General features: G+C 30.2%; 1 protein-coding gene across 5 annotated transcripts in view; it reads right to left on the reverse strand.

The window, feature by feature from the left end:
* Positions 1 to 2,459: 2,459 nt before the first annotated feature.
* The window catches only part of LOC129963467 (netrin receptor UNC5C-like), a 105,447-nt gene continuing 81,213 nt past the window's right edge, over positions 2,460 to 26,693 (reverse strand). For 2 of the 5 annotated variants that reach the window (XM_056077903.1, XM_056077870.1), the window contains 12 exons: positions 23,960 to 24,013; positions 20,785 to 20,940; positions 16,833 to 17,099; positions 15,948 to 16,091; positions 15,586 to 15,684; positions 12,619 to 12,794; positions 11,841 to 12,077; positions 10,214 to 10,360; positions 8,833 to 9,003; positions 7,087 to 7,199; positions 6,479 to 6,580; positions 2,460 to 6,214 (listed from right to left, as the gene is read on the reverse strand). In XM_056077903.1, coding sequence (XP_055933878.1) covers positions 6,043 to 6,214; positions 6,479 to 6,580; positions 7,087 to 7,199; positions 8,833 to 9,003; positions 10,214 to 10,360; positions 11,841 to 12,077; positions 12,619 to 12,794; positions 15,586 to 15,684; positions 15,948 to 16,091; positions 16,833 to 17,099; positions 20,785 to 20,940; positions 23,960 to 24,013 — 1,838 coding nt within the window. In that variant the 3' untranslated portion in view covers positions 2,460 to 6,042. The remainder of the gene's footprint in view (positions 6,215 to 6,478; positions 6,581 to 7,086; positions 7,200 to 8,832; positions 9,004 to 10,213; positions 10,361 to 11,840; positions 12,078 to 12,618; positions 12,795 to 15,585; positions 15,685 to 15,947; positions 16,092 to 16,832; positions 17,100 to 20,784; positions 20,941 to 23,959; positions 24,014 to 26,693) is intronic. The other 3 variants (XM_056077895.1, XM_056077887.1, XM_056077879.1) reach the window with 3 other exon arrangements.

Raw genomic sequence — 26,693 nt, forward strand, 5'->3', positions numbered from 1 at the left:
GGTCAAAAATAATAAATGAGAAAAATTGGAAGACTTTTTATTATTATTATTCCCCCCAAAAAACAGTTTCGGAATTCGCTGCTTTCTTTAAATTTCTGATTCAATTATGATCTACTACCCATTTAAAATTTTGAAAAAAATTAATTAATAATAATTTATTAATAAAATTAACTCGCACCTCATTTTTTATTTAAAAAAGGGGGAAAGTACAACAAATGAATTTTAATAAAGTAATTAAGGCTCTTAATTTTAATGAAAAATTTCAGTTTAATTGTTTTCACTACTAGCTTTATACTGATTCATAAAAATGTACACAGATTTTTAGAAAATAAAAGAAATCCTAAAATGTACAATAAACAAATGTTTTATTGGCATTTATATTTTTTTTAAAAAAAGGCTTATTTTCATACATTTTTTTATAGAAAATAGTGACAATTAGTACATATTAAAAGTCATCATTTAGACTCACGAAAAATCTTAAATAGTTAAATGGAAATTTATGAAATAAATGGTTATATAAAGTTTAGCAAATCGAATGAGATGTGAATTTGAAATGACGAAGAATGATCTGCAGATAATTGATAATAAAAATAGTATAAATTTTATATAAATTAATATTAAATTTATATTATTTTTAATAAATTTTATTAATTATATAAATTTTAAGTGCTATATTACATAAAACGAGAAAGTGATATATTATATTATATAAATTTCCGCCACACATTTCATGAAACAAATCAAAAATTAATTAGAAAAGAAATAGTTAAAGAAAGAAATTAATTTTTATAATTTGGAACTTAAGAAAGAACTTTACATTTATAGTTATAGCTTCCTGGTTCCTTAGAGCAAAAGTCAGAAATCTTTTTGACACAAAGAACTGTTTTTAGAATAATATTTACAAAGTCATAAATTTGTAAATTGTATTATGAGCATTTATTTTAGAAAATTGAACCTTAAGCTTTCTTTTGTTGTCATTGTTACTGTTTTAAACTGAATTTTCGTTGTTTTACTTATAGGTATTGTAATAAAATATGCTTCAGTAAAATATGCAGTATATGTTGCATATTTATAATCAACGTTACATTAACGTAATTATAAGATACGTTTATTAAAATAAAAAATCAGTATTATTAAACATTTGTATATAAAAATTACAATTTTCAGTAGTCAAGTAGGATACTGATAGTTCAAATATTAATTACATATTCAACTTATAAAAACAATAAAATTCGAATATACACATTATAAAAAAATACGATCAATAGAGAATTTCACCTGACATTTCTTTTGATTAGTTTTTCAAAAAAAATTGTTAAAATTCGATTCATTATTTTGATTTTCAAATATGACTGAACACTCACATAGTTCAACTGATATTTCAATTGATTCTTAATAAAATTAATGCTCAAAAATGCATGCATGTGAACATATATGAATCATTGTAATGGAATGTTAAGATTTTTTTTTCTTTTACTTAAATATAATTTCATTCTGTTATATACATGATTTATTAGCTTAAAAAGAACTGCAATTATTCAGTGAAAAAGATCACTGCGTTTGAATAAGTGTGTATGTGCGTGCGTGTGTATTATTTAGCAAAATGACATATAGTATCCCGAGTATCCGGCCCAATGTGCCGGATACTCGGCAGGATAACAAACCGGAAAAACAGGCCGGATAACAAAAAAGCCGGATAAACCGGAGTTCTATGAACTCATTTCTTTGTTCGCTAATAACAGAAGACAAAATTTTTATACAAAGCCCACTGTTACAATACGTATTTTCTCACATCTTATCGAGTATTGAACCCTCCGTTCATCTCAAGCCACGTAATATGTGAACGCGGCCATGCCCCGGTGAAATATAAAAGCAGTTGCCGGTAACGTGTCGAATTAAAATAGAAGGTTCTGTATTGGTAATATATATATATATATATATACTACACTGCAAAAGGTGAGAAAAAGTGTTAGAGGATATAAGCTGTTCAGTTTTAACATGGATTCTGTACACTGCACTGTAGTATACTTAAAAAACATTAAGCATACTCCAAGAACAATTTACGAATCCTGTGCAGTTATAATCACGAACAGTGGTAACAATTGATGTCCGTTACACATTGACAGAACAATGAAAAAAGAGGGGATATATCTTGTATTTTGCACACGATACGTAGGAGGATCGTAGCAGACATCCACTTCCAATGCCTTGGCAATGTTGCCAATGCAATGCCGTGCTTTTCACAATTAATTATGACAGAAGAAACTAAGATTAAGAAAAGTAGGCCAGATAGTTGCGAACCGGATACTCGGGTGTATACTGTATTCTATATTAAGAATACGGCGCTGTTATGACCAAGAGTAAATTAGTATATCCAGTAATAAAGAAAAACACATACAAATTACAGATAAAAAATATGGAATTTCTTTATTAATTCTTGTAAATCTTTGACATTATACAGTCCATATATATATATATATATATATATTTATTTATATATAATACAAAATGAACATTATCCAATGCTTAACTAGCTGTGAATACAGGTAAGTACATGTGATAAGTCACCAGAACAGGTAACACAGCATATAACATCCTTCGAGGCGAATTTATACACAGCTACGCTAACAGCTCTATACAACTTTGTCGTACAAAATAAAATTTTCTTCTTCTCTAGGATACAACAATTTTTGTAAAATTCTATTTATTCAATATTGAAAATATAACATTTCTCAAATTTAAAAATTAATTTCTTAGAAGATTTTTCTTTATCGAAATAACATTGTCGATACCTTAATTGCATAAACTTTCAACGAATTCTTTCATTCTAAATCATTGAACATTTAACCTTTTGATCTTTCCTTTTAAGATTTTTTTTTCCCTCTTTCTTAAATTCAAACACTGCATGTGTAATTTGAAAAAAGCGTTAACACAGAACAACAAACTGCTATTATCACAATACTTAAGTTATGATTGTGCAAAAAGAAATAAAATATTGAACAATGACATATAGTTACTCCATTGAGACATCTATCTGTCATTTTCCAATAGCATTTTTCTTTTTGCTCATATGCGATATTGGATTCAATTTAAATCTGCTTAACGAAAGGGAATAAGAGTTTTTAAACTATATTTTTTTTGGAAGAAAATGATTTTGGAAGACATTATATAGATTAACTTAAATTTTTCATTCCAAATATTAAAAACAAAAAAATCATTAAAAAAATATACACAAGTTCAAAGTGAAATGCGCTAAAAATAAATAAATGCAAAATGTACAAGTACAAAGACAAAAGCATAAAGCAATCATTCCACAGAGTTAAAAAAAATGCATACAAAAATTCTTAAATGAACAAGAATCATGTAATTCATCAATATGAATTAATTCGATAGTCACAGATCCGCTATGTGAATTTTCATAAATTAAGGACTTCTTTAAATATTTTATTCATTATTCATTGTTCTTCTTAGGGCTTTGGTAATTGGAAAGTCATGGGTTGAAGATCTAATTTTAACAAATAATCTGATGTATATACTTCAGATCGTATGTGTTGGAATCAAACAATTTTCAACAAGTATGGAGTGGAATTTAGTAATTGTGGGTGCTAGTGCATCATCTGACAAAGATCACAATGGTGTCGCGAAAATCATAACTTCGCATCAGAATCCAATGCTAATCTAGCAAATACATTTTATTCTCCAATTTAAAAATAAGATACAGTTAAATTTTTGATATAATTTTTAGTTGAACTATTAAATTGGAATTGTTATGTAACATGTTATTTAATAAGGAATGTCGGCGAATTTATTATTTCTTAAGTCATAATTATATATTTGGAGAAATAAAAACACCTTTGCGATGATAAAGATATACTTATTTCTGCTCAAAAAAATCTCTACTATTCATTAATTTTAAAATTTTATTTTATTTTAATTTTATAATTTAACTGTTACAGGTAACAAAGATTTAATTCTTCATTCATAGTACTGATTGATCATATTTAAGTTAACAAATAAGTCACATTAGTTAGACTGAAGAGAACCATTAAAATATTCCTTAAATAATCGCCATCTTGGATACAAACAGACGAAATTTGGCTTCAAAAACAGTCAATTTTCATTTTATACGAATGAAATCAAAATTTTGTGGATTGTCAACATTAGCAAATAATCGCTTTAAAATGTACAGAATTGTCGTATGTTTTCATTAGATAATGCAACTAATGTTTAACGGAATAATACTTCTATTTTATAATTTTAATTATCTTATTCTGTTTTATCGAAACCATTTTGAATTGAAGTGCGCTTCAAATATTTTGTCATTCGTTAATATAAAAAATAAGAAATGAGTAATAGCAAAATTTTGAAGAGCCACAAAATGAAGATCCGTTTAGTTAGGATGTTAAATTTGCAATATATATATATATATATATATAATTATTTTGAAAGATTCCAAGAGATATAAATGAAGAGGGGACAAAATAATTGTGTTTCAATAAAATATTCTCATTCGCTGGTTCTTGCTTTGTTTTTGGTTTTTTTTTCCAGTAAGAATTTAAAGGCGCTTTCTATCACATAAAAAATACTGCTTTATTACTTTATTAATTTAAAAATCTATTTAAACTTGTTTTCATGAAGCTGGAATTTTTATATCTAATTGCAATTAGTTTTTATGTTATAATTAATTTATTGCCAAATTTGTAACAATAATTCTTATTAAGAAGGAAAGTCAGAAATTTTAATGCCATATATTGTAATGCAAAAACTTTTTCTTATTTAAGAGAACTGAAACTAACACACCAGATGCAAAATTATGCATATATTCTTGAAAAGTAATTGAACTTATTTATTTTTACAATTGAATACAATTTTAAACCGACATAAGCAAAAAAGTGTATTCCAAAAATTTTAAAGGTAAAAGGTAAGCTGGTCATATTATTGAAAAACTGGAAAGTAATCAATGATAAGAGAAATGCAAATGTGAAATTCTCATGCTGGAAGACACTGATGACAAAAGTAAAACAAAAATTGGACTAAATTATTGCACTAAATCTTTAAGACCTGTGATTGTCCAACTAAATATTTACATACACAAAGCAATAAAAGTATTTAGCATTTTCTAGCCACCTATACAATTCTGAACATCTGTGCTTTAAAATGCAGGGCTTCATTACTAAGGAGTAACAATTTATTCATGCTTTGTATATTAACATTATTTTGTCATATTAAAAACAGAATCATGAACAATTTCAGTACATACAATTATCTTTTATATGAATTCCAAAGTTTCGATATTTACAAGTAGGTTATGAGCCAAATACTTGAAAAAAAAAATAGTGTTATTAACATATTCTTCAAACATTTTAAATTTAGCACCAGAATTTATTTTAAGACCAAATATAATCTCTTTGTAATAATGATTTAATATAAAGCAACACATATTTCTATAATTCAATTTTTACTTCTTGACTAATTTTATTTGTCAAGAATTTGATACAGAGCTTTTTATAAAATCGATTTTCAGTCGATTTTTTCCTGATTTAATCACTTACATAATACATATTTGATCTAAATAGGATGCCAGCTTAAAAAAGATGATTTTGAAGAATGTGTTAATGAAAAACATTGTTTTTAATTGATTGTTAATGAAATATAATTTAGCAAAGAAAAAATGCACTCCTAAATTTGATAACAAAAAAACTTTCTTGCTTTCATTAAAAAAAAAAAAAATTATAAATCAATCACAACGATTGACTGAATCTGAACTTTTCTTTTCACATTCAATCTCGATTCTTAAGCTAGAGAGGAAAGTTCAGAAACGAAAATCCAGTACAAACGACAACAAATCTTGAACCAATGGCTCAAACCAGTCTAAGCCTCTTGGAAATTTCACTCGGTTTGTCAGGGCAAGGACCCTATAAATAGTCGAAAAATGCAATCCACTGATGTGCCTTATTTACATATGTTACAATGGTGAGTAAAAGTCCACTTATATACATGAGGCACCATTGGAAGAATCACAAGATTTGGGCTGGGAGAATCTCATATCCAGGACCCGACTTCTTTCTCAACCACCTGTACGGCATCCCCTCTACCCATCACCCTTAGGATATTGAGGAGATTGCCCAAACTGTTCGCTTCTTGTTCTCGCGCTTCCCATAGGTCCAGGATGTGGTCTGTTGGGCTGCTCTTCGTGGCAAAGTAATTGATGTACCTATGAAGACGAAGAATCAACTTGTAAATAAATTGTACAAGAATTCTTCAAGACAAATTTTTAAAAGCAGCTCGAAAACTAATGAAACAATGTCTCTATTATTTTTTAGATATTATAAAAGGAATAGGACCAATGCACGATATACAATGCAGTGCATCCAAAATTGAAAGATTTATATTCAATATCCTAAGAACAAAAGTAACAGCCTTCAAATTAAGTTACATTTCCTGCATCAGACTACTGGATTATATAACAGCTGGTTACCTATTGACTCCTAGTTCCTCTGCCAGTCTCCTCCAATCGTTTCCTCTACTGTTGGGAGGATCCAAACAGATGCAGAGCTGTTTGCGAACGTCGGGTGTCAACCTAAAAAAAATAATCAAATTCCTATTTATATATAATGAACTCAGTTTTAAACTTAAATACAAAAATAAAAATAAAAGCAATGTTGCTAAAATACTAAATAAAATATTTATAAGGAATCAGTCATAATTATAAGATTTATTCAAATTTTAAAACACCAACTTCATTTCAGAATTCATTTTTTCATTGGAAAAATAAGAGTTGATGTTGAAGCACAGTATAAGACAATGTGAAGTTAGATACCAAAAGTTTGCAACTTTTCAGTTGTGTTGTCATCTGAATGAACTTCAATGTGGTAGATTACAGATATATTTTTAAAAAATGATTTTTACTTGTTCTTCAATCTCGAGAATTATGTAGATTGAAATAATATATATTATATATTGCTTACGAAAAAAAATGCGAATTTATTTGCAGTATAAAATGATTGGCTTGAATGCAGGAAAATGCAAGAAGTGGCGTGTAATCAAAATGTAAATATAACGAAAATGGGGGAAGGAGCTGCTCACCTGAAGACGTTCTCCGTGGGGTCGACGGCGAGCAGAGGCCCTGAGCTGCTCTCGGTGATAATGGATGAAGAGAGAGAAGATGCAATTGTACTTTGGGAAGGGGAAGGTAACTTCTGCAAAGAGAATAAGAACCATTAATTCATTACTAGATCATTTAAATATAAACAGATAATTCCCCATAAAGTTTTAAAAAATAGCGGGGAAAAAACATCAAATATGATACAGATGAAGATATAATTGAATATCAGGTACAAAAGAATATCATGAAATTATATTTACAGTATGATAAAGCATTAATATTATTCGAAATTGTCTAAACTTTCTAAAATAGATATCCCTTCTTTTTCTATTTAAACATTACTGACAGCAATTTAATTCATTCAGTTCATTTATTTATTTTTAAACCTTTTCTAAGTAATCTTCAACTATGATTCTTAAAAATTCGGATTTACATACAATCAGGAACATCACAAACATTCTCGGAAGAAAAAAAAATCAGTGAACATTGTATTTTCATTCATTAAGAGACATTTTATTCAAGCATCTTATCTGCTTCTATTTTAATCTAATGATGTCGTTTAATTTTCTTTAAAAAATGTATAATAAAGTTGTACTTTCATACTTTAGCTATAGTTCAAAATTTTCAACCTTATTTTTATTCCGAACTTAATAGTCAGTCGGGGGGTAATAAACCTACTTATTTATTAAATGTATTAGTCCATTCAATAACTTCACTATTGGTGGTGCCAAAATTAAAAACGATAGAGAACCAATAACACTTTATTGACAATAATTTTTCAATAAGTACAGACCTGAATGAAAGTCTGTAGAAGCCCTTAAGCAAAGCAAGGGTGTCCCTACCTCCCTCCTACCCTTCTTAGTATTCAAAACTAGATCGTAGATTTGAATTAAATCTTTCAATCACAGTTTTTAAGAAACAAATATTATAACAAATTGAAATAGTATTTGATTTTAGATCACCTTCAATAGAGTTTATTTCGATATATCACGCATCAAATATATAGTTTAAATTTTAAAACATTGTAATATATATCACAACTTTTTCTGTTGTTGTAATTTAAATACTAATGTCGATAGCTTTTTTTTTTCTTTTTTTATTTGTCGCAAGGGCTCATATTGGTCTAGTTGCACTTCTTAATTCTATTAAATATTTGCGAAAACTATAGATTGATCAGTCTGTCACTTACAAGAAAAAAAGAACACTCTCTGTAAATAAATTTTAAAATCTAAAAAAATACTAAGAAAATTTTCTAAAATTTTAAAATTATTTTATTTTAACCCTTATCATTCAAATGTCCAGTCTGACTGCCATTGTCCAGGATGCATTGTTTTCGAAACGATTTCTGAGATTTCTAAATACTAAATGGAATCCTTATATTTACATATGCATAATAATACATGTAATTTTTTTTCGGAGGGAAAAAGGTTAATTTAAATAAACTCAAATGCGTAGCAACTGTTAATTAAATGACAACAAACAATTACCCTGAAAATACTGCAAAAAAAAAATCTTTGATGTCTGAGGACCTTAGGCAATTAATTAATTTTCCTGTTTAATAAACTGACCCAAAATAAGCGAAAGAATCTTTAAATTCACCACTCAATTTAAGTGTTAAACCAATTCACAACTTAAACAATCTCCATTCCTGACCTAGAAATTGATGATAAAAAAGCACAATTACGGGCTGTTCATTTGTGCAAACTGAAACGGTACTTTGTACCCACCTCTTTGTAATCTGTGGTGATCCTTAGTACTTGTCTGTTGGCCTGAACGCCTCTCTGGTAGACGAGAATGTGGCAACTGACGGCTTGCAAGGATCGATCCAAGTGCTCCAACTTAAAAGAACAATGCAGGTGGTTTTGGCGGCCGTTCCAAATGTGATGGAAAGGAATTTCCTATTAAGCAATTATCAAAGACATTAGAAAGAATATCTAGAGATTTTTGTGCTTACAAATATGATAGATTCGCTCACTGCGTATATTAAAATAAAGCTTATTAAACTACATATTGATGATCTAGTGAAGACGCATACATAAATTTGTGAGTTACAAAATCCTGTCAGAATCTCCAATATCAGAAAGCAAACGCAATTCTGGAAGCTGCTCAGATTAGAAATATAATCATTAAAATTTTATAAAACAATATTAATTTTTATAGTTTATATTTGGTTAATGTTTCAAACTGTTGCATAAATTTTTAATAATGAAAATTTGTCGGTTAAAATATGGGATTGAGGAATATTTTTGCAAATGATATGGAATAAAGAATTCGAAATTTTTTTTAACTCTATACTAAAGTTATTAAATTATACATCCTATTAATAACTAAAAAAAGAATAAAGGAATGATGGCGAAGTAAATAAATGAATCTTCCAGAGATGATGCCTAGTTACATTAATGTGAATTAGCAGATGTTACTAATAGTATTTAAGATCAAATTATAATGTATGTAAGCGAGTTGTCACACCCAAGGATTGACATACTGTGCCTGGAGGCAATTCTCAGGATTGGGAGGAGAGGGGGCATGTAAGATTTTGGAACGTGAAATAGCAGGGCTCAGTATGCCATGTCTCAATTCCCTTGAAAACACAAGAATGATGATTTTACTTGAGTAGCGAATGAATTGACTATAATAGGGACGCCTGCGGGAGAGGTCTGAATATGAGCTATTTTGAGAATTATCTTGTGTTGATGAGAAGACCCATACGGTAATTTGCGGATATCAGTCTTTCGGTACTTCAGCATGATGGGGATTTCTTTGTGGTCATAACAACTGGAGAAAGTTTTTAATTTGTCAGAGTAATATAACTGCTATAATAGTACACTTTTATGTGTATAGTACATAATATGCATCACTTCTATCATTCCACTATGAGTGATCAATTTGTCTATACTAATATAATTTTGATTCACTATTCTATTGTACTATCTCGTATGTAATCTTCATCGTATCTTCTAAGATGTAACCAAGACTTAGTTTCCTGTTACACTACAGTCTCATGTAAGATGTGTATTTTTTTAATTTGATAAAAAGTGTTGGAAGGTAAAAATAAGTAAACATGTAGCTAAGCAGATTATTTGCAAAATATGAGATTTATTCTATTACCTGGTAGTTCGCCATGGGCTTGCACTTCCATCCCGGAGAGATGTCCTCAAGGCAAAGGCACAAGTTGGATCCTCCATCCTGCAGGAGCATGGATTTCGGGGCGTCTAGAAGGGAACCGTGCAATTTCTCCTCCACCTGAAGCATTCCCTGAAACAGTAAAAATAATTAATCATCGGTCTAAATATGAAACCGCTTTCGATTAGCAAGTAGAAGGTAAAATTTAACAAAAAAATTACATCTCTACTAATAATAAAAATGAATGTGTGCTTTGTTGTTGTTATTGTTTGTGTGATGTTTTATGGCGCAAGAGCCCTGTTTGGTCATACTGCACCAAGCAAATGTTAAAATGACAAACTATAAAAACACACATATTAATATATAAAAGCAGAAGGTATCAACATAAAAATGCAAAAAAAAATAATAATAATAATAATAAAATGTTAATAAATTTAAATAAAACACTGATGCGGAGAAAGCATTACAAGGAAGGTATAAAGTACTAAATACAAATATAAAAGCCAATGGTTTTTAAAAATATAAAAAAGTTTGGGTGGAATTTCTCACCGACCACGTCTTGTAAAGTTAATGAAGATGATTTAAAAAGCTTTAAACGAGAAGAATTAAAAGATGGGCACAGTTGAAATGTGTTTTATCGCAAAATTCATATGACATGTAGAGAACTTTGGTGCCATCTCGCACCACATGACGTTGAGTGAAACTGGTATGTCCTATACGAAGGCGAGTCAACAAGGATAATCGGCCAAACACCAACTGTGGGTTTTATGGAATGTAACTTATTGTTGATCTGCAGGTCCCATGCCTTCTGCCAAGTATAATGGAAATATTGAATGATAAACTTTTTCACGTCACAATACGAAAGTCCATGTGTCAAAACGGAAGTTGCCTGTTCAGCAGCACAGTCTGCCGTTTCATTTCCGGAGATGCCAACATGATCTGGAACCCAACAAAACCTGATATTGAAACCTCTATTGTGAATGTGTGTGTTGGCGCTCTATAGGCCAGACCGCTTGACCTAAATTTATCACATTTGGCAAAGATATGCTTTAGACGGTGGAAATGGGCACCAAGAAATGATTTTATTTTGAAATTTCAATTTTAATTTTATTTAATTGATTTTTTAATTAACTTAACCAAACGAAATATCCTCATAAACATTTTGTTGTAATGGGAACCCCAAAAAGCTACTCCGCCCCGCACTAAGGCACTCGGGTTAATCTGAATGACCAGAACACAACGACAGCATAGGCGAGAACTGTTGTTGAGCGTTAAGATCCATAACCAACCACGGTACAACTCTTCTCATTGTACAACCCGTCATCGGTAGGGGGTTAGCCAACCCCACACTATTTTCTGTTCCCACCAGGGAGGAGAGAACCAGCTACCATGCCGGAAGCTTCTTATCCTCATCTTTGAGATATCCTTCGAAGAGCGAGTTGTAAAAAGAACATCCATCTTTATTTCCTCATTCAACAATACTTTTTCTCAACAAAATGAAAAGTGATTTTAGTACATCATGAAGTTGAATAATTTTTTTGAAGTGAAATTGAATCACGATAATAGCAATGTTCAAGGAAATAATATGAAAAACGTGAAACTAGCTAGTTACCTGTATGGCTGCCTTTGTATCTTCTATACAGTAGACACGAATTGTGTAGTCTGTGGTTGAATGGAAGGCAGGAGCGAAGGCTGCTAGGGCAATAGATTTGACGGCCTTCTGTCCATAGACAGATTCTCCAACGATGGCGAACCTCCCTAATTGCTCCGTCATCAGATGGCAATGATGTGAATCCACTTGACAGAAAAGAGGAGTCACAATAGTCTCTTGACCCACAGTAACCAGATTCTGTGAAAGCAACAACACATGTATTTACTGAAATATTACTGTTTGGTTTTACAATCTAACATCATACATGGTAACACTTTTAAAATATGTATATATTCAATAGAATTATAAGTAGAGTATACAGTTCCCAGTCTTACACGCCTACAAATTATTTGCATATCCATCCCATCTATTTTATATTAAAACTTAAGCATTAAATCTTCGAAGCTCAGATTATTAGCCGATTCCAAATCTTGAAATATCATGGCACAACAATTTTCAATGTATTTTATTCAATTTTCAATATATTTTAAACCAATAATTTAAATTTCTCTTGTAAAGATTAACAATTGCTAAATAAACAGTTCAAAGAATATTTTTTATAATAATAAAAAATTTTTAAAGTGCTATTTCGTTTCATAACTTTATAACTTTTTATTTGACATTTGCGGATGTGTGCATTCTTACACATGGAATTTTTATAGAACAGAGTATATGATGTTATTTACTCTTCTTCAAGTTCTGATTGGCTATATTGTGTATTTAAAAGTTCAATGCACACCTTCCATGCGGGTGACTCCTCTTCTGCCGAAGGTGGGTCACTGCTGAAGATGCTGATGGTCCACTTCTCAGGCGAGTCCAGCACAGCACAGTGAGGAAGACTCAAGATTAGAGGCTTTGTGAAAGTGAGGTCTGGTGGGCCACACTGCACGACGGGACTCAGAATAGTTTCCTTATCTGTTGAAAAAATAAAAATTACTTTGAGCTATTCTTTTTATTTCCCCTCTTTATAGAATGGAAGGCGAATTATGTAAAATAATTTTCAAAAATTTCTTTCGACAAAAAACAAGCTATTATATTTTAATCGAAATATTTTAACATTAAAAATGCTAATAACTTTGTTTAAAGATTTATTCGAGTTTCATCATTCGTTGAGAATGTCAATGTTGTTTTTAAGTAATAATTGATACAAGAAATGAAAATTCTGAAAATTTGAATTGTGAGATAATTCTTAGAAATCATCAATATATATGTGTTACAAACATTTGAAGTTTGTACAATCTATACATTTGACACACGTTTAACATGAGTTAAAATTAATAGTTTTTAGACAGAGGAGATGGAGGGAAGAGACATGTATATTGTCCCAGAAAAACACCTATGTAAATTATACAAAGGAACACCAATTAATTACCAATTAATTCTGTGTATTAATTCAGAAAACTTAATTTATCAATATCAAAACAAAGATGACGAATTGTTATCATATATAATGAAAATGTAAGTTTAGAAAATTTTATAAAATCAAAAAATAAAATTAAAAATTATATTTAATTATAGCAATTAAGAAACAAACATGAAAACGAATTGACTATATTTTTATCACATTTTTTTAATTTTCAACTTAAATTTTAAAATAACAAAAATTATTTTGATACATTTGTTGTTTCCCTTAGAGGTAGAGATTGATCAGGTGGTCTAAGTTGACCAAAGAAAGAAAAATTTACAATCCATGGTCAAGTATTCTGATTTCAGGTTCATGCCAATTATATTTAATTTCTACTCCTGATTTATGGAGTAGAATTTAAATTCTATTCCTGATAGATGGTCATAATTAACCATTATAGGGAATTGCAACCGTTTAAATTGGAGCTTAAGGAGTATATTTGAGAATTACAATTTTATTGGAACTCAATCGTCATCAAGCTTAAGTATTAATAATATTCTAATAGGGAATTACCACTAAAATTTAACAGATTTTATCTGTGTCCCTAGTTACAGAGTAGCATCATTTTAGCATTTAAAAAGAGGATTTTGAAAATTCTCAAACTGTAATTATCAACTAAATTTTAGTTTCTCGTCAAGACATTATGATTGAAAGGTTTTGTGATGGGTCAGTAGAGGAGTTATTGACTTTTGGACTTTTATATATACAACAATAAATAATATTCATTATGGTCGGGATGGAAAATGTAAATTTTAATCTGTGCTAATTTACTATATTTAATTATCAAAAATATTTTATTTACAACCTTAAAAGGCTGACAACTCCTAGATGACTATCATCATAAGATTTGGAAAAATTGCCATAATATTAAAGATAGAATAATGGTTTGCTCTAATAAAATACTAATTGTCTAGTTATATTTTTATATCAAATTTTTTTAACAGAAAAACATAATAGCGTTTAAAAACTCTTGGACAAAAAAAAATTATGGCTTTAAATTTCTGCAGTTTAAAAATAGAGAGGTTTTTGCAAGAGTTAATATTTTCAAAATGTAAAAATGGAAATTATTCAATAATTTAATAAATGATAAGAGATAAATTTATGAAGATAAAAAGAGGCCAACTCCATCGTAAAATTCAAAATGAAAATAAAGAAATTGCCAGTTGCCATGATTTTAAAAAGTATTTTTTTTAAGAGAGTTCAAGACATTATATCCCATTGCCTTCTCAACTATCATCAAGTGAAGGATCTAATGAAATTAACTGCTTTTAAGTTTATAAGTTCAAAGCAAACGTCATTTTTTACCATGCCATTAACTGTGGTAACTGGTAAAGTCATGTGGTTAAAAGATTTGATGAAGCAATGATATTGAGATAAATTTCATTACAATAAAAACCATTACTACAATGCACTACCTAAACTAATTTTTAAAAAATTATTAAAGCTAGAAAAAAAAATGCTTTCAAACAAAACTGCATCATTGGAAAAACTAATTTCTTTTTTTTATTTTTAAGAAAATCTGTAAATAATTTTTGTACAATAATATGCTTTGATTTTAAAACAGGAATATACTAAAATCTTGTTTACTTTTTTTCATGAAACTCTTAATTAAAATTTTATATAACATTATATTCTGAGTGGGGCTCTAATATTCAAAGAAAACCCTTCACACATATGGAATATCAGATATATTTTTTAAGAAATTTTTTATGCCTGAAATTGAATAACTACGTTTAATAATTTTCACAAGCTCTAATATATTGTTTCTATATACTATGGCAGTTGAGTAAAATCCTGTTTCAAACTAATGCGGTTTAAATTCTTCATTTAATGTCAAGCAGAATATCAACAACAAAAATTAAGTCAATGATTTTAATTTAATGAATAATAAGACATAGGAGAATGAGAGATGTGTTATAAATTTCAATAATATTTTATTAAAATGTAAGATGCAATATCACACAATTAAAAAAAATTTTAATTGTTAAATTGGTATTATCTTCATCACATCATTTTTAAACAAACAAAAAAAAAAAAAAAAAAAAAAAACTATCTTTTTCGCGAATAATATTGAACAATTTGAAAATAATTGAACCAAGGATATAAATTTGCTTTCAATTTATGTAAAACACATTCATAATCTTTTCAAAAAATACACACAAAAAAGTTATAAGAAAATATAATTTTTAAGAACTTTTTTAATTAAAATATTAATTAAGAGAGGTTAAAACCGTCTCTTAAATAGAGAAAATCTTTTCTAAAATGTAAATTAAGTCCATAAGATTAAAAATTCGACCATACCTGATAAGTTAGGTCTGTCTTTATCATCTCTCAGTATAGCAAGATACAGACTCACGCTTCCTTTGCGAATCGCACCTCGCGGTATCGTCAGAGAAATACCTGGAGAACAAAATCAGTTTTTTAAATTTACTTCACAAATTTTATTAAATCTAAATTTGCTCAAAAAGCAAGCAACGAAAGTAATGGTTATTTTATTATTTATATAATTTTATGCTTAAAACAAATTGAATCTAATATTGGCCTTTTACAACAATAGATGGCAGCACCACAAAGAAAAGTTACAGACAAAAAAGAAACATAGATGGCAGTCCGAACAAATAAAAATGAATAAACCAGGAGCTTGGAAAACAAAAGTCACCAACCTGTATCGGGGAGTGTTATTCTGCCGCCAGCTTTAGTTACGGAAGCCCATACAGTCAAATCAGAATCTACATTCGGTGGTAACGCTACGGAAGCAGCGGAATTGTTACAGGATGCACCGTATGCTGATCCTCGTCCACTGGAAACTAAAAAGTTACAACATTAGAAATCTTCATACTAATAATTCCGGAATGTATGCATAACAAATAAATAATTAATTAAGCATAATATACACATTAAATTATTAAAAAAATCGATAAATAATTTTATGAAGGTTATTTACATTGAAAAATATTTCAGTTCAAATATTGCAGCTCATGGCAACAGCGAATTTTATATTTATTTTTAATATAAATTCTATTACTTATATTTATATTATTCCATTTTATATAAATTCTATATTTTTTATGTAAATATGAATTTAAGAAATATATAATATTTTTAAAATACTTCATATTTAAATTTTACAACAAATTTATTTTTTATTTATATTATTTTATTTTTATATATGGAGAAAATGGTGACATCAAGTTGTTACTTTATATGACGTAAACAATTTCAGTAAGAAAAGACGAAAAGAAAAAAAAAATTTATATATTGAATAAAATTCAATAAAATAGGTTTTTTTTTTGGTTTTTTTTAATCTTCTGTTCCACATTTTTTGTAACAACATTTAGTCCAGTCATCAGTTTTCGACCATACTGCTTTGCAATTGAATAATTTATGATTTAAGACTATGAATACAAACAAAACTGAAGTAAATTATAAGAAAATATTTTCAGCTACTCTATTATTATTAATAATTCTCAAATATATACTTAAAATGCCTGACTTACTACCTTGTAATACTACCTGAATACCTTAAAATACTTAAATATAATTTTTACCTGACGAATTCACTTCAGAAGCAGGAGATTCCGGTCTCGGTATTTTATCAGTTGAATCAAGGAATCCGTTTCTTATGGGAACAGTTATAAGTGGATGGTGCGTGTCATCACCGTCCTTATTATTGTTGTTGATGTATTTTGGCGGGGGTGGTAGAAGTGGCACCACGGCATTCGAACCTAAACCAGCCAGCACACTTTTCTCGTTGTAATCCTCTTTCCGAATATGCAAGGCATTCTGTGTTAGATCTGGCTGAACGACTACTACGTCTGAAAAAGAATAATAAATTACTCAATAAAATTTATAGTTTACATAAGAAATTCAATTCAGAATGAATTAAATGAATAAGAAAGAATGGTAGCTGTAATTTTTTTTCTTTAATTTTATTGCATAATTCATGTCCAAATTGTACAGAAAGATTTTTTTTAATTCAGTTAAATAAAGATTTAAATCATTTTGCTTTAGCATCTAATTAAATTCTGAACAATAAAATTGCTTGGATATGTAATAATATTTGTTAAGAATTATTCCTTGTCACTAACCACATTTGCAAAGTCAATCAAAACAATTCTTTTCGGCTTTGAGTATATGAGATTTCTCTAATGAGTTCATTTATTTTCTTTTTTTTTTTGTATTTTCAATTAATTCAGTTGCCTTTCCAAATCGCATAATAAAATTTCAAAGCGGAATCCTGCTTTTTCTTAATCAACTGTGTTACTATTTTGCTTTAAAAAATATTTTATATAGATTATAATTTTAGTTTCCTTAAATTTAAAAACATGTTTGAAATTAAAATTATAACATCGAATTTATAGCAAATTTAGAAATTCTATGTTGCTGTATGAAAAGAAACATTTCAAGAAAGAGCTGCAGTACGAATAATTGAACTAGAAATAAGGTATATTAAAATTTATTAAATAATAATAAGCAATTGTTATCATTTCACGAGATTAATCTAACCAGGCATAACTGATAATAAAAATGCGTATTATTCTAGCCTACGGTCAATGACAAGATGGCAGTTCGAACCTACACAGATTATTATTTTAACCTAAAACCAGGTCGATTGGACGAGTTGTTGCCAGTGGGGCGTCATTCTCAAAGAGTCCCGTACCAAAATATTATCAACTCTAATTGAGAAAACGATAGTTAAATAATGCAATAGCTTTAAAGATAAAATTTTGTATGTATTATATTGTTTATCTACAAAATTGTAGATTTTTCAAATATCGGACGAAATTCATTGATAATAAATCCATCTGTCTTTCTGTAAGTATGCCTATGGACACGATAATTCAAGAACTCAAAGGGTTGAAAGGATAAAATGTATTGACTTTTTTTTTAACCAGACTTGTTGATCTGTATTAAATTTGGGATGAAATCAGTCAGGAGATTGAATATTTGTTACTCTGCCTATTCATGGGCCTATAAACACTATAAATGATAAAACACAAAAGCCAGACAAATAAAATGTAGTATGTGGGTCTTGTAGCCAATACAGTATAACTCTGTAAAACACTTGGTTCAAACAGGTAAAAAGAAATAATTTCATAGCACGTATATCCCCCTCCCCTCACAACACTACGAAGAAAAAATTGCGCCATTCTTAATACGCGAGAAGGTAGAGAGAAAAACCCTTATCCCTCCACTTCTCCCTTTAGCTCTAAATTCTAATATACTTAAAAATCAAATTGTCAACAAAACTTCTCCATCCAGATTTCATCCATACTGGACTGGAGCATAAAATAAGATTGAATGTGGTCCTCTATTTATTCCATGTTTTTATCCTGAATATTTAAAATTCTAATTTTATGCATTTGTGTATCTCATGAATTTTAAAATGTATTTATAATAGAAGAAAGGTTCTCTCTTTGACTTTGTCGTAATTTCATACATAATGCCATGCTTTGTATTATTTCACTTTAGTGTCAAGAGAGTTGAATATTCACTTTGAAATTGCATTTGCTTGATTACATATCTACGATTTGTATTCTGATACAACAAAAACAAACTTGGCTTTGGCGGATTTAGTCCAAAATTTGACAAAGATTTACAATTTGATGTCCACATACTGGATTCCATCTTTCTATCTCAATTTGTTTCTTAGTTTTCGCGTTTACACATAAGCAGACATGATTCTAAAAAAAATTATTCATGGACTTAAAGGAGGTCTAAAAACATAAAGATTTATCAAAATCTCGAACAGGAATTTTTAGATAATTTTAGCATTTTATATATAAGAAAATTAAAGAGAATTCTGTTGCAATGAAAATAAAGAATTACAGTCAGGAGTTGAGTTAGTCATTTCAATATAACCATGAATTTTATGGCATGATCTTAATTAAAATAAATATAAACACTTGAACAACAATGTTAACATTTTCGTGCAGATAGAACTTGCCATCGTAATTAATTTATTTAAAAAACAAAAAATAAAATGTATCAGTTTTCAATCTTCAAGCTACCAAAGGAAGATGATGTCTATAATTCAGGCACGAATGCATTTGCTTCAGAAAGTTTTTATAATCAATCGAAATATCCGAAAAGCATGAAAAACTGGAGATTCTCATTCTACGAGACGAGAAACGCGAACACATTTCATTTTCTCGAAACATAAAACCGTCAGACTGGAAATGAAACAAACAAACCAAAATGTTACGATTCGACTCAATCCAGTTTATTTTATACTCGAAGAAATCAGAGAGCGGGGTTTAATCATTCCTGGAACGGAGAGGGTGGGCGGTCCGAATCAGAAGTCTAAAAATAGCTCAACGGAATCGGTTTCGATTTTCTCCAAAAGTAATTCCAACTGGATCATGTGAACTGTGCTTAATGAAATTTCTTCTACGAAGTACTCCACTTTTAATCTCTGATTCGAAGAGTTTATTTAAAATATCGACTGACTAGTATTATAGTACTCCAGTCCTGAGCTCTGCAAAGTTAAAAACGGGTGTTTATAAGAGTACTGCTTTTCAATGATATACATTTCAAATCATAGACACTAATGTCGTAGCACAAGTTTCCAGAAATGTACCATTGTGACTGCCTTATAGCCATTGTGAAATTAAGAATGAGTACAACGATGTACGAGTGATCGTAATATTGAACATTGGAGTAATACCTGGGTCCTTCTTCTGTATCTCAAGCCTGTACATGGTGGTTCGAAATTAAACTTAGAAATTTTTCTGTTTTAGTAAGAAATAAAACAAGCAAAAATCATATCAGAAAATATTAGAGGGCTATCAACCGAATGTTTTATTTGCCAGCGCCATCATTACATTGGTAGTGCCTGATTTATCTAATAACAATTTCATTTGGGGGGGGGGAAATCCTCAAAGCCATTGTCACCAAAGAATCTTCTTTAATGTAACGTATGTCCGCGACATCCCAGGCATTTTTGAAAGTGTTCTCCAATCCATGCGCTATAGCTATGGGTTTGCATAGATTGATGGAAGCGCCTGATTTGTCTGATCTGAGTTTTATTTGTGGGAAATCTCCAAAGCCACTGTCTATGAAAAATCTCCACCATTGCTATGCATGTCCGCGATATGCCAGGCATTCTCGAAAGTTTTCTTCAATCCATGCGCTATAGCAATGGATTTGCATAGAGGGATAGAAAGCTCCTGATTTATCTGATCTTTTATTTTGTGGTGGATCCTCAAAGCCACTGTCTATGAACAATTTCCATCATCGTGACATATGTCCGCGATATGATCGAAATCCGCGCGCATTATCGGAAGAAATCTCCAATCCATGCGTCATCTCCATGGATTGGCGCATAGTGGTGGGTGGAAAGAGACTCGAAATGTTCATCAACTGTTGCGAAGTTGACAAAGCGAATGTACTTCCTGTTCATTACAAAAAAATATTGCCTTCTCACTTCATCATTTCTGAAGGATATCTGAAACTTGAGTAGTTGAAAATCACTGCTTTAAAGGCGGAAATAAAAATTACCTGAGGCCGCAGGCACTCTATACATACTGGGATCTCTGGACTTGATCCGTTTCACCATCCATATCAAAACCACAAGAACGATGAAAAAGACCGTGACGGCCACGAACACTCCGATGTACAGAGAAGTGTTTGCACTCTCGTTGGACGATGGAACAACTGAAAGAAAAAAAAGCATTTCTTATTACACAGAAGAAATATATATACTATATATATGCAATGGTATCTCTTAATCTAATTTAAATTTAAACTAATTTTCTTTTTCTTTAATCTTAAATTACTCCATATTCTAAAATTTTATCTTATTTTCTGGTCCAAATCCCACTTTTTTAAAAAAAATTAATTATTTCTAACCCGCGTTCTAAATAATTGCTGAATCTGTAATTCTCACGCTGTAAGTGACGGCGAAAATATTCCTAACATTTCACCCTCAGCATAACTTCGAAAGATACTTAAGATTTTTTTTTTTTTCCTGAATCGACACGGGCCAAAGAAATCCTTATAAGAATTTCTTAGTGAAAGTACTAAGGAACAAGCTTCATTCACTTTCGCTCTAGTGTTCTGGTGTGAACAGATGCGTCTCATTGACTCTCCCTGTGTACAAATCATGTCCTTACATAGAAAAATAAATTGATCTTCTTTTCTGCCACTCATCAGAAAAATTATGTGACATATAAATCTTTTTCCCTCATAAAAGAGAAATGCTGAATATAATTGCATTCAGAAATTTCACGATTCATTAAATCTTTTTTTCCATTCCATTAAATAAAATTTTCAGGGGAAAAATACCCTGAAGATATTAGAATTATATTAAAAGTGAAATATGTAGTGGAAATTGAAGAAACTTATAATTTAAAAAAAAACTCCATTTTGGAATATATATTATTTGCTAACAAATACCAGAGTAAAAACTTTTACTAGTTTTGAGTAGTAGTATAGTTGAGTTGTAGTTTTTAACATTTCCAAACCGTCTTTTAATCGAAGCCATGAACAGTGAGTTTTGAATGTGAGTGATTGCTCATCAAAGCCTAAATCCTTTCATTGCATTGACCACCTTACTCACCAGATATTATTGCCATGCGGTTTCTATTTTTGGGGCCATATAAAAGATTTGGATAAAAAGAAGAAAGCTAAAGACCTTATTAGCCACGAAAATGCTAAAAGTAACTCCTTTACAAGCATAAAAAAAGAATCACTTGAATTCTTTTTAAAGCAACTTCTTGTCTAAGTTGTGCTATTGTGTTATTTCTAAAGATTTTATGTTATTTGTACTGCAATCAACACTACAAATGTTTCTTCAATCCAAAATTCACAATTAATTAAAATTTGCACTGCAAATTCTGTTCTTAATCGTGAATGTGAATCTATCAGGTGGGTATTGGCTCCCCAAATTGCTCAAATATTTGTAGTAATAATTTTTCATGATTTCCAAAGAACTTGTTTCCAATATTCCAGTATTGTAAGGTATCTTCTAATGACTCTCTCGTCTTTCCAATTTAGTAAAAAGAAAAGGCAAGGTTCTTGAGCGTGCTCTATATCGGGGTCTCATTAACCCCAATGGAAAAAAAATCACATGCTGTGCGGCAAATTCAGAAAGAAAAGAAGAGAAGAAGCCACCGTCATCCCTTCGCAATTTTTTGGCGCACCACCAAGAGCACCTCACCCATCCGTCGCCGTTCTAATCGGCCGGAATTAAATAAAAAAACAAGAAGGCCAAAAAGTAAATCGTTGAATAAAAAATGTAGGCGGAGAGAGGCAGGCCGTCGATAAGATAATTCGTCAATCAACGAGAAACTAATGAAATTAGGTTCCCCGGGGGACCCTGGTCCAGCATCCATCGATTGAGTCGATCTGCGATGGTTCCTTGCCAGAAGTTGTGCCGGATAATTGAATTAGTGTATCTCTTATCTGGAAATGGCGGCATCGGTGTTTACGTCAGCAGAACAAATAATTCCCAACAGTTTTCTTTCTTTCCCGCTTACTCCGATGAAGGAAAAGTGCTGTGGTTAACTTCTTTTCAGTTCGTTATCGGTCTATCAGGCGGTGGTCATTGTTGTCGATCAAGAGCTCAGAGAGGACGGTTGGAGACACCGTTCTTCGACACGAACAGTCTTCATTGTTCCGATTCCTCTTTCAGCGCTCAATAAAACTTGCTAAAAAGTGATGATATAAATCTGAGTTTCTATTTTCTCGAGACAGACATCACTTGGAGACAAGCAAAAAAAGGCAAATCATAAGAAATAATTCGCACAAAAAAATTTCAAATATTTTTCAGAAAAATTTATTTAATCATTATATTGATTTAAAAAAAATATAATCAACATTTATTAAATAAAATTAAAAATTATAATCAACATTTATTAAATAAAATTAAAAATTATAATCAACATTAATTAAATATCCGTTAAACAATGGATATTTAATTATCCTAGTTATTTTTAGATAGCAGCAAAAATTTTATAAAAGATATGTCAACAAATTTTCTCTTCTCTCCCTCTCCCTTATTTCCTTGAAAAATAAGGGAAACTTCCCGCATTTCCAAAGGAATCGCGAGTAGAAAAATTGATTAAACTAAGATGAAAATATTATACTACTTGTTTTACTTTTTTCAATTATTAAAAATTCTACTATTAAAGAGCATTTCAATTAATGATCATTAAAGGTCATTGGGCTTATCACTACCGCCCTTATAAAACCATTATACCATAAAACCATGCCACCATTATAAAAGTTACTTTATACTTTTAAAAAATAAAGCATAGATAAAGGAATGGATAAGAATTTCTGATTTGTTTACAGTCGTTTTATTTCTGTGGCAACCTAAGTATAATGAAAAGATAAATGGGATTGTGAATCTTAGGCTAACGATTTTAAGCACTTGGTTTGAAAAAAATATATACATATTATTACATGTACTTGGAGGAAAAACAGAAAAATATGGGATATACAGGATGTTTCTAAAATCAAGAGAAAATCTTTAAAGATTGATCAGGCTTATAGAAACGAAATTATTTTTTACAATATGATATTGGGATCTAATATAAAAGAGGTGATTGAGTATTTGGACGAAATTTCAAGAACCAAAAACTAGTGTTGGAAATTAAAGCCATTATGTGCTATAAAATATCATTAATTCATGTGCACGCATGCATGTTTCAAAAAAGAAAAGATCACTCACCTTCTTCGGCCCGGCTACTGCCAAATATCACAAAAGGGTCCCTGTCCCTCGTGGCTGAAAAAGAGAAGCACACACTTGAAGCAGATTGACAGGCGCATAAAGGATTCATTACAGAGAACAAAAACATTCAATTACAGAAAGCAGGAGGTTCGACTGTTCTGCTCATTTGAAGCGTCCAGAGTTACAGGATGTCTTAAGGTTGTGGAGAAACAAAATACTCCACTCAAGATTCGCTCGCATGATTCCATTTGCAGTCTAATCAAAAAGCATAAAGCCTGAATTGTTTTAATAACAGGTGTTAGCTAAAACGTGTAATAAAGTGCTCGAAATAATTCAAAACGCAAGAAGCATTTCAAATTTTGAAGACTGAATATAAAGCATATGAGGCCTATGATTAGTATTATATCATTCTTTGTTATAAAAGCGTATTAATGAAATAAATACCTCATTTTAAGAATGCTCCTAGATTCTGGTGAAGTGTGGCCAGTGGCATCTAATATATTTTTAATTTAATTCGATTGGATATAAGATGTTTATTCAAAAAATGTAACGTAGAATCTATTGTGGTGTGTAGAATAAAATAAAAATAAAAAATTCCATCAATTTCTATTTCGATATGGTGAATAAGCCATTTTTATGTTAAACAAATCATTAAAGACAAAATGTCGAAGATTTGATTGGTAACTATAAGCATTGATAGCAATCGGGTAGTGCACACATAGCTCCAGTTCTATTCCAACTTCTCTCCCATTTCTGAAGGAAATGCTGCACAAAAATATCATGAATTATTTCTTCAACAGCTCAATGCGAAGTGTATAGTCGTTTATGCAGTCTTTTACAATGTATAGACAGTACTCTTTTTCTTTCTTTTTTATTTTTTTGCCCTAAAGCGAGCAGGGTTTTTTTATATGCATATAATAAGAAATATAAATTAAAGGAAGGAATAAAAGCACCAATCAAAAGAAGAGCAAGAAGTGTGCGGTACCTTGACTCCTCATGTAACGCATTGTACCAAAGATTATTACTTTAGTTTCTTCCAATCATGCATATGAAGATTTCAACTTGCTTCTAATGTTATTACGCAATTATTGATAACTTTAACTTCAGAGAGCACCATTTAAAGATCATTTTAAACAAAAAGTATTTTTCTTCCATTCCTCTTATAGGAAAAAAAAAAAAAAAAAAAACTTCAAATCGTCATTTAAAAGCAATGCGATCATAAATTTTTTCCAAATTTTCCAAGAGGAAGGAAAAAAAAAAAAAAACGAGTTTGCACAATAAATTACGAATGGATGGAATAATATTTACGGCGGTACATAAAGTAAGATCCCATGTTCATGCCAAATTTAAGCAAAAATCCGCCAAAATGCGAAAAATTCAGAGTCTCCTACCCTCACTTTTAGCGAAATTCGAAAAATTCTGATAAACGATGTTATTTTTCGAACTACGATATTTGAAAAAAACCAAAATATTTGAGCTTTGAAAATAATTACAGAGATTTATTAACAATTAGAAAAAAACTACTTTATATAAAATAATTCTTAAAAAATTTCTGACTTACTAATTGCTAAAGGCAGTAAAACAAACATGAAATAGGCACATTAATTTCCTTAAGAAGCCAAGAAAATCAATTAAAACATAACTAAAAAAAATTAACGCTAAAAAAAATGGCATTAGAAGTATTAAAACTTCCTCAATTTTTCCAACTTCGTTACAACTCTATTAATAACAACAAGGTAGCGAAATAATAGCCAAAAATTTGATTTACTTTTACTCTTGAAATTCTACGCACACATCACTAGCCATAAATCAGAAGCACCAGGCAAACTAATTCAACGAAATCATTTTTTAAAAAAACATGCAAATTCCAAAGGAATATTTCATATATTTTTTTTTTTTCAAAGCTATGGCGAACATCTCATATATCTCGCCAAAATAAAATGACCAAAAATGAGAAAAAGTGTTGTTTATATGCGAAAATCGAGGCAGTGAGGGGGGGGGGGAAAGCATCATTTTCAGTCTGCCATAAATACCGGAAAAATTTGGGGAAAAAATGCTTGAAAATGCCCATTCCAAAGTTATTTAAATGCAAATATCCTTCGGGTTGTACATCTCGCTTAATTAAAATACAGAGCTGTACCTCAGCCGTATGAAGAAGAGGAAGAGAAAAGGGAGAAGTTGCATATTAAAAATGCCAAGGAATTTTTCCCAAAGAACTTTTTTTTTTCTTGAACGCCTTTCCTTTAAAAGAAAGAAGATTCAATGAAAAATAATTTAAGCTATGCAGATAAGGAAAGAGTTACACTGTTTATCGGACAGAGCAGAGGTTGCAGTTGCAGTTAGGAACAGGAGGATCGCCAAAAGTTTTCGACAGGCCAATATTTCAACAGTGCTCTCAAGAGCTAAAATCGATGCAATCCATTCGTTAATCGATATCGGCAAAGCCTGGAAGCAGCACAGGAATTCGATTTTTAGAAGATTTAACGTTTTGAGTTTTCATAGCTTCTGGAATAAAAGAGATGAGAATTCCCCCTTTATATTTTGCTTAGGAAAATCAGTATGATGCGTTTTAATTCAAGACTAGACGGCCAAAAGAGTTTTAAATTCATAAAAAGCAAATCTGGTAGCGGAATAGCAAACATTTAAATAAATAAAAAGCAGTTTTATTTCAAATCCATAATTTATTTCGTACCAGTTAGTACCCAGCGCATTGCTGCCGCAGAAGAAATACATT

This window comes from Argiope bruennichi, chromosome 1, assembly GCF_947563725.1.
Source record: "Argiope bruennichi chromosome 1, qqArgBrue1.1, whole genome shotgun sequence".
Classification (NCBI taxonomy): Eukaryota; Metazoa; Arthropoda; class Arachnida; order Araneae; family Araneidae; genus Argiope; species Argiope bruennichi.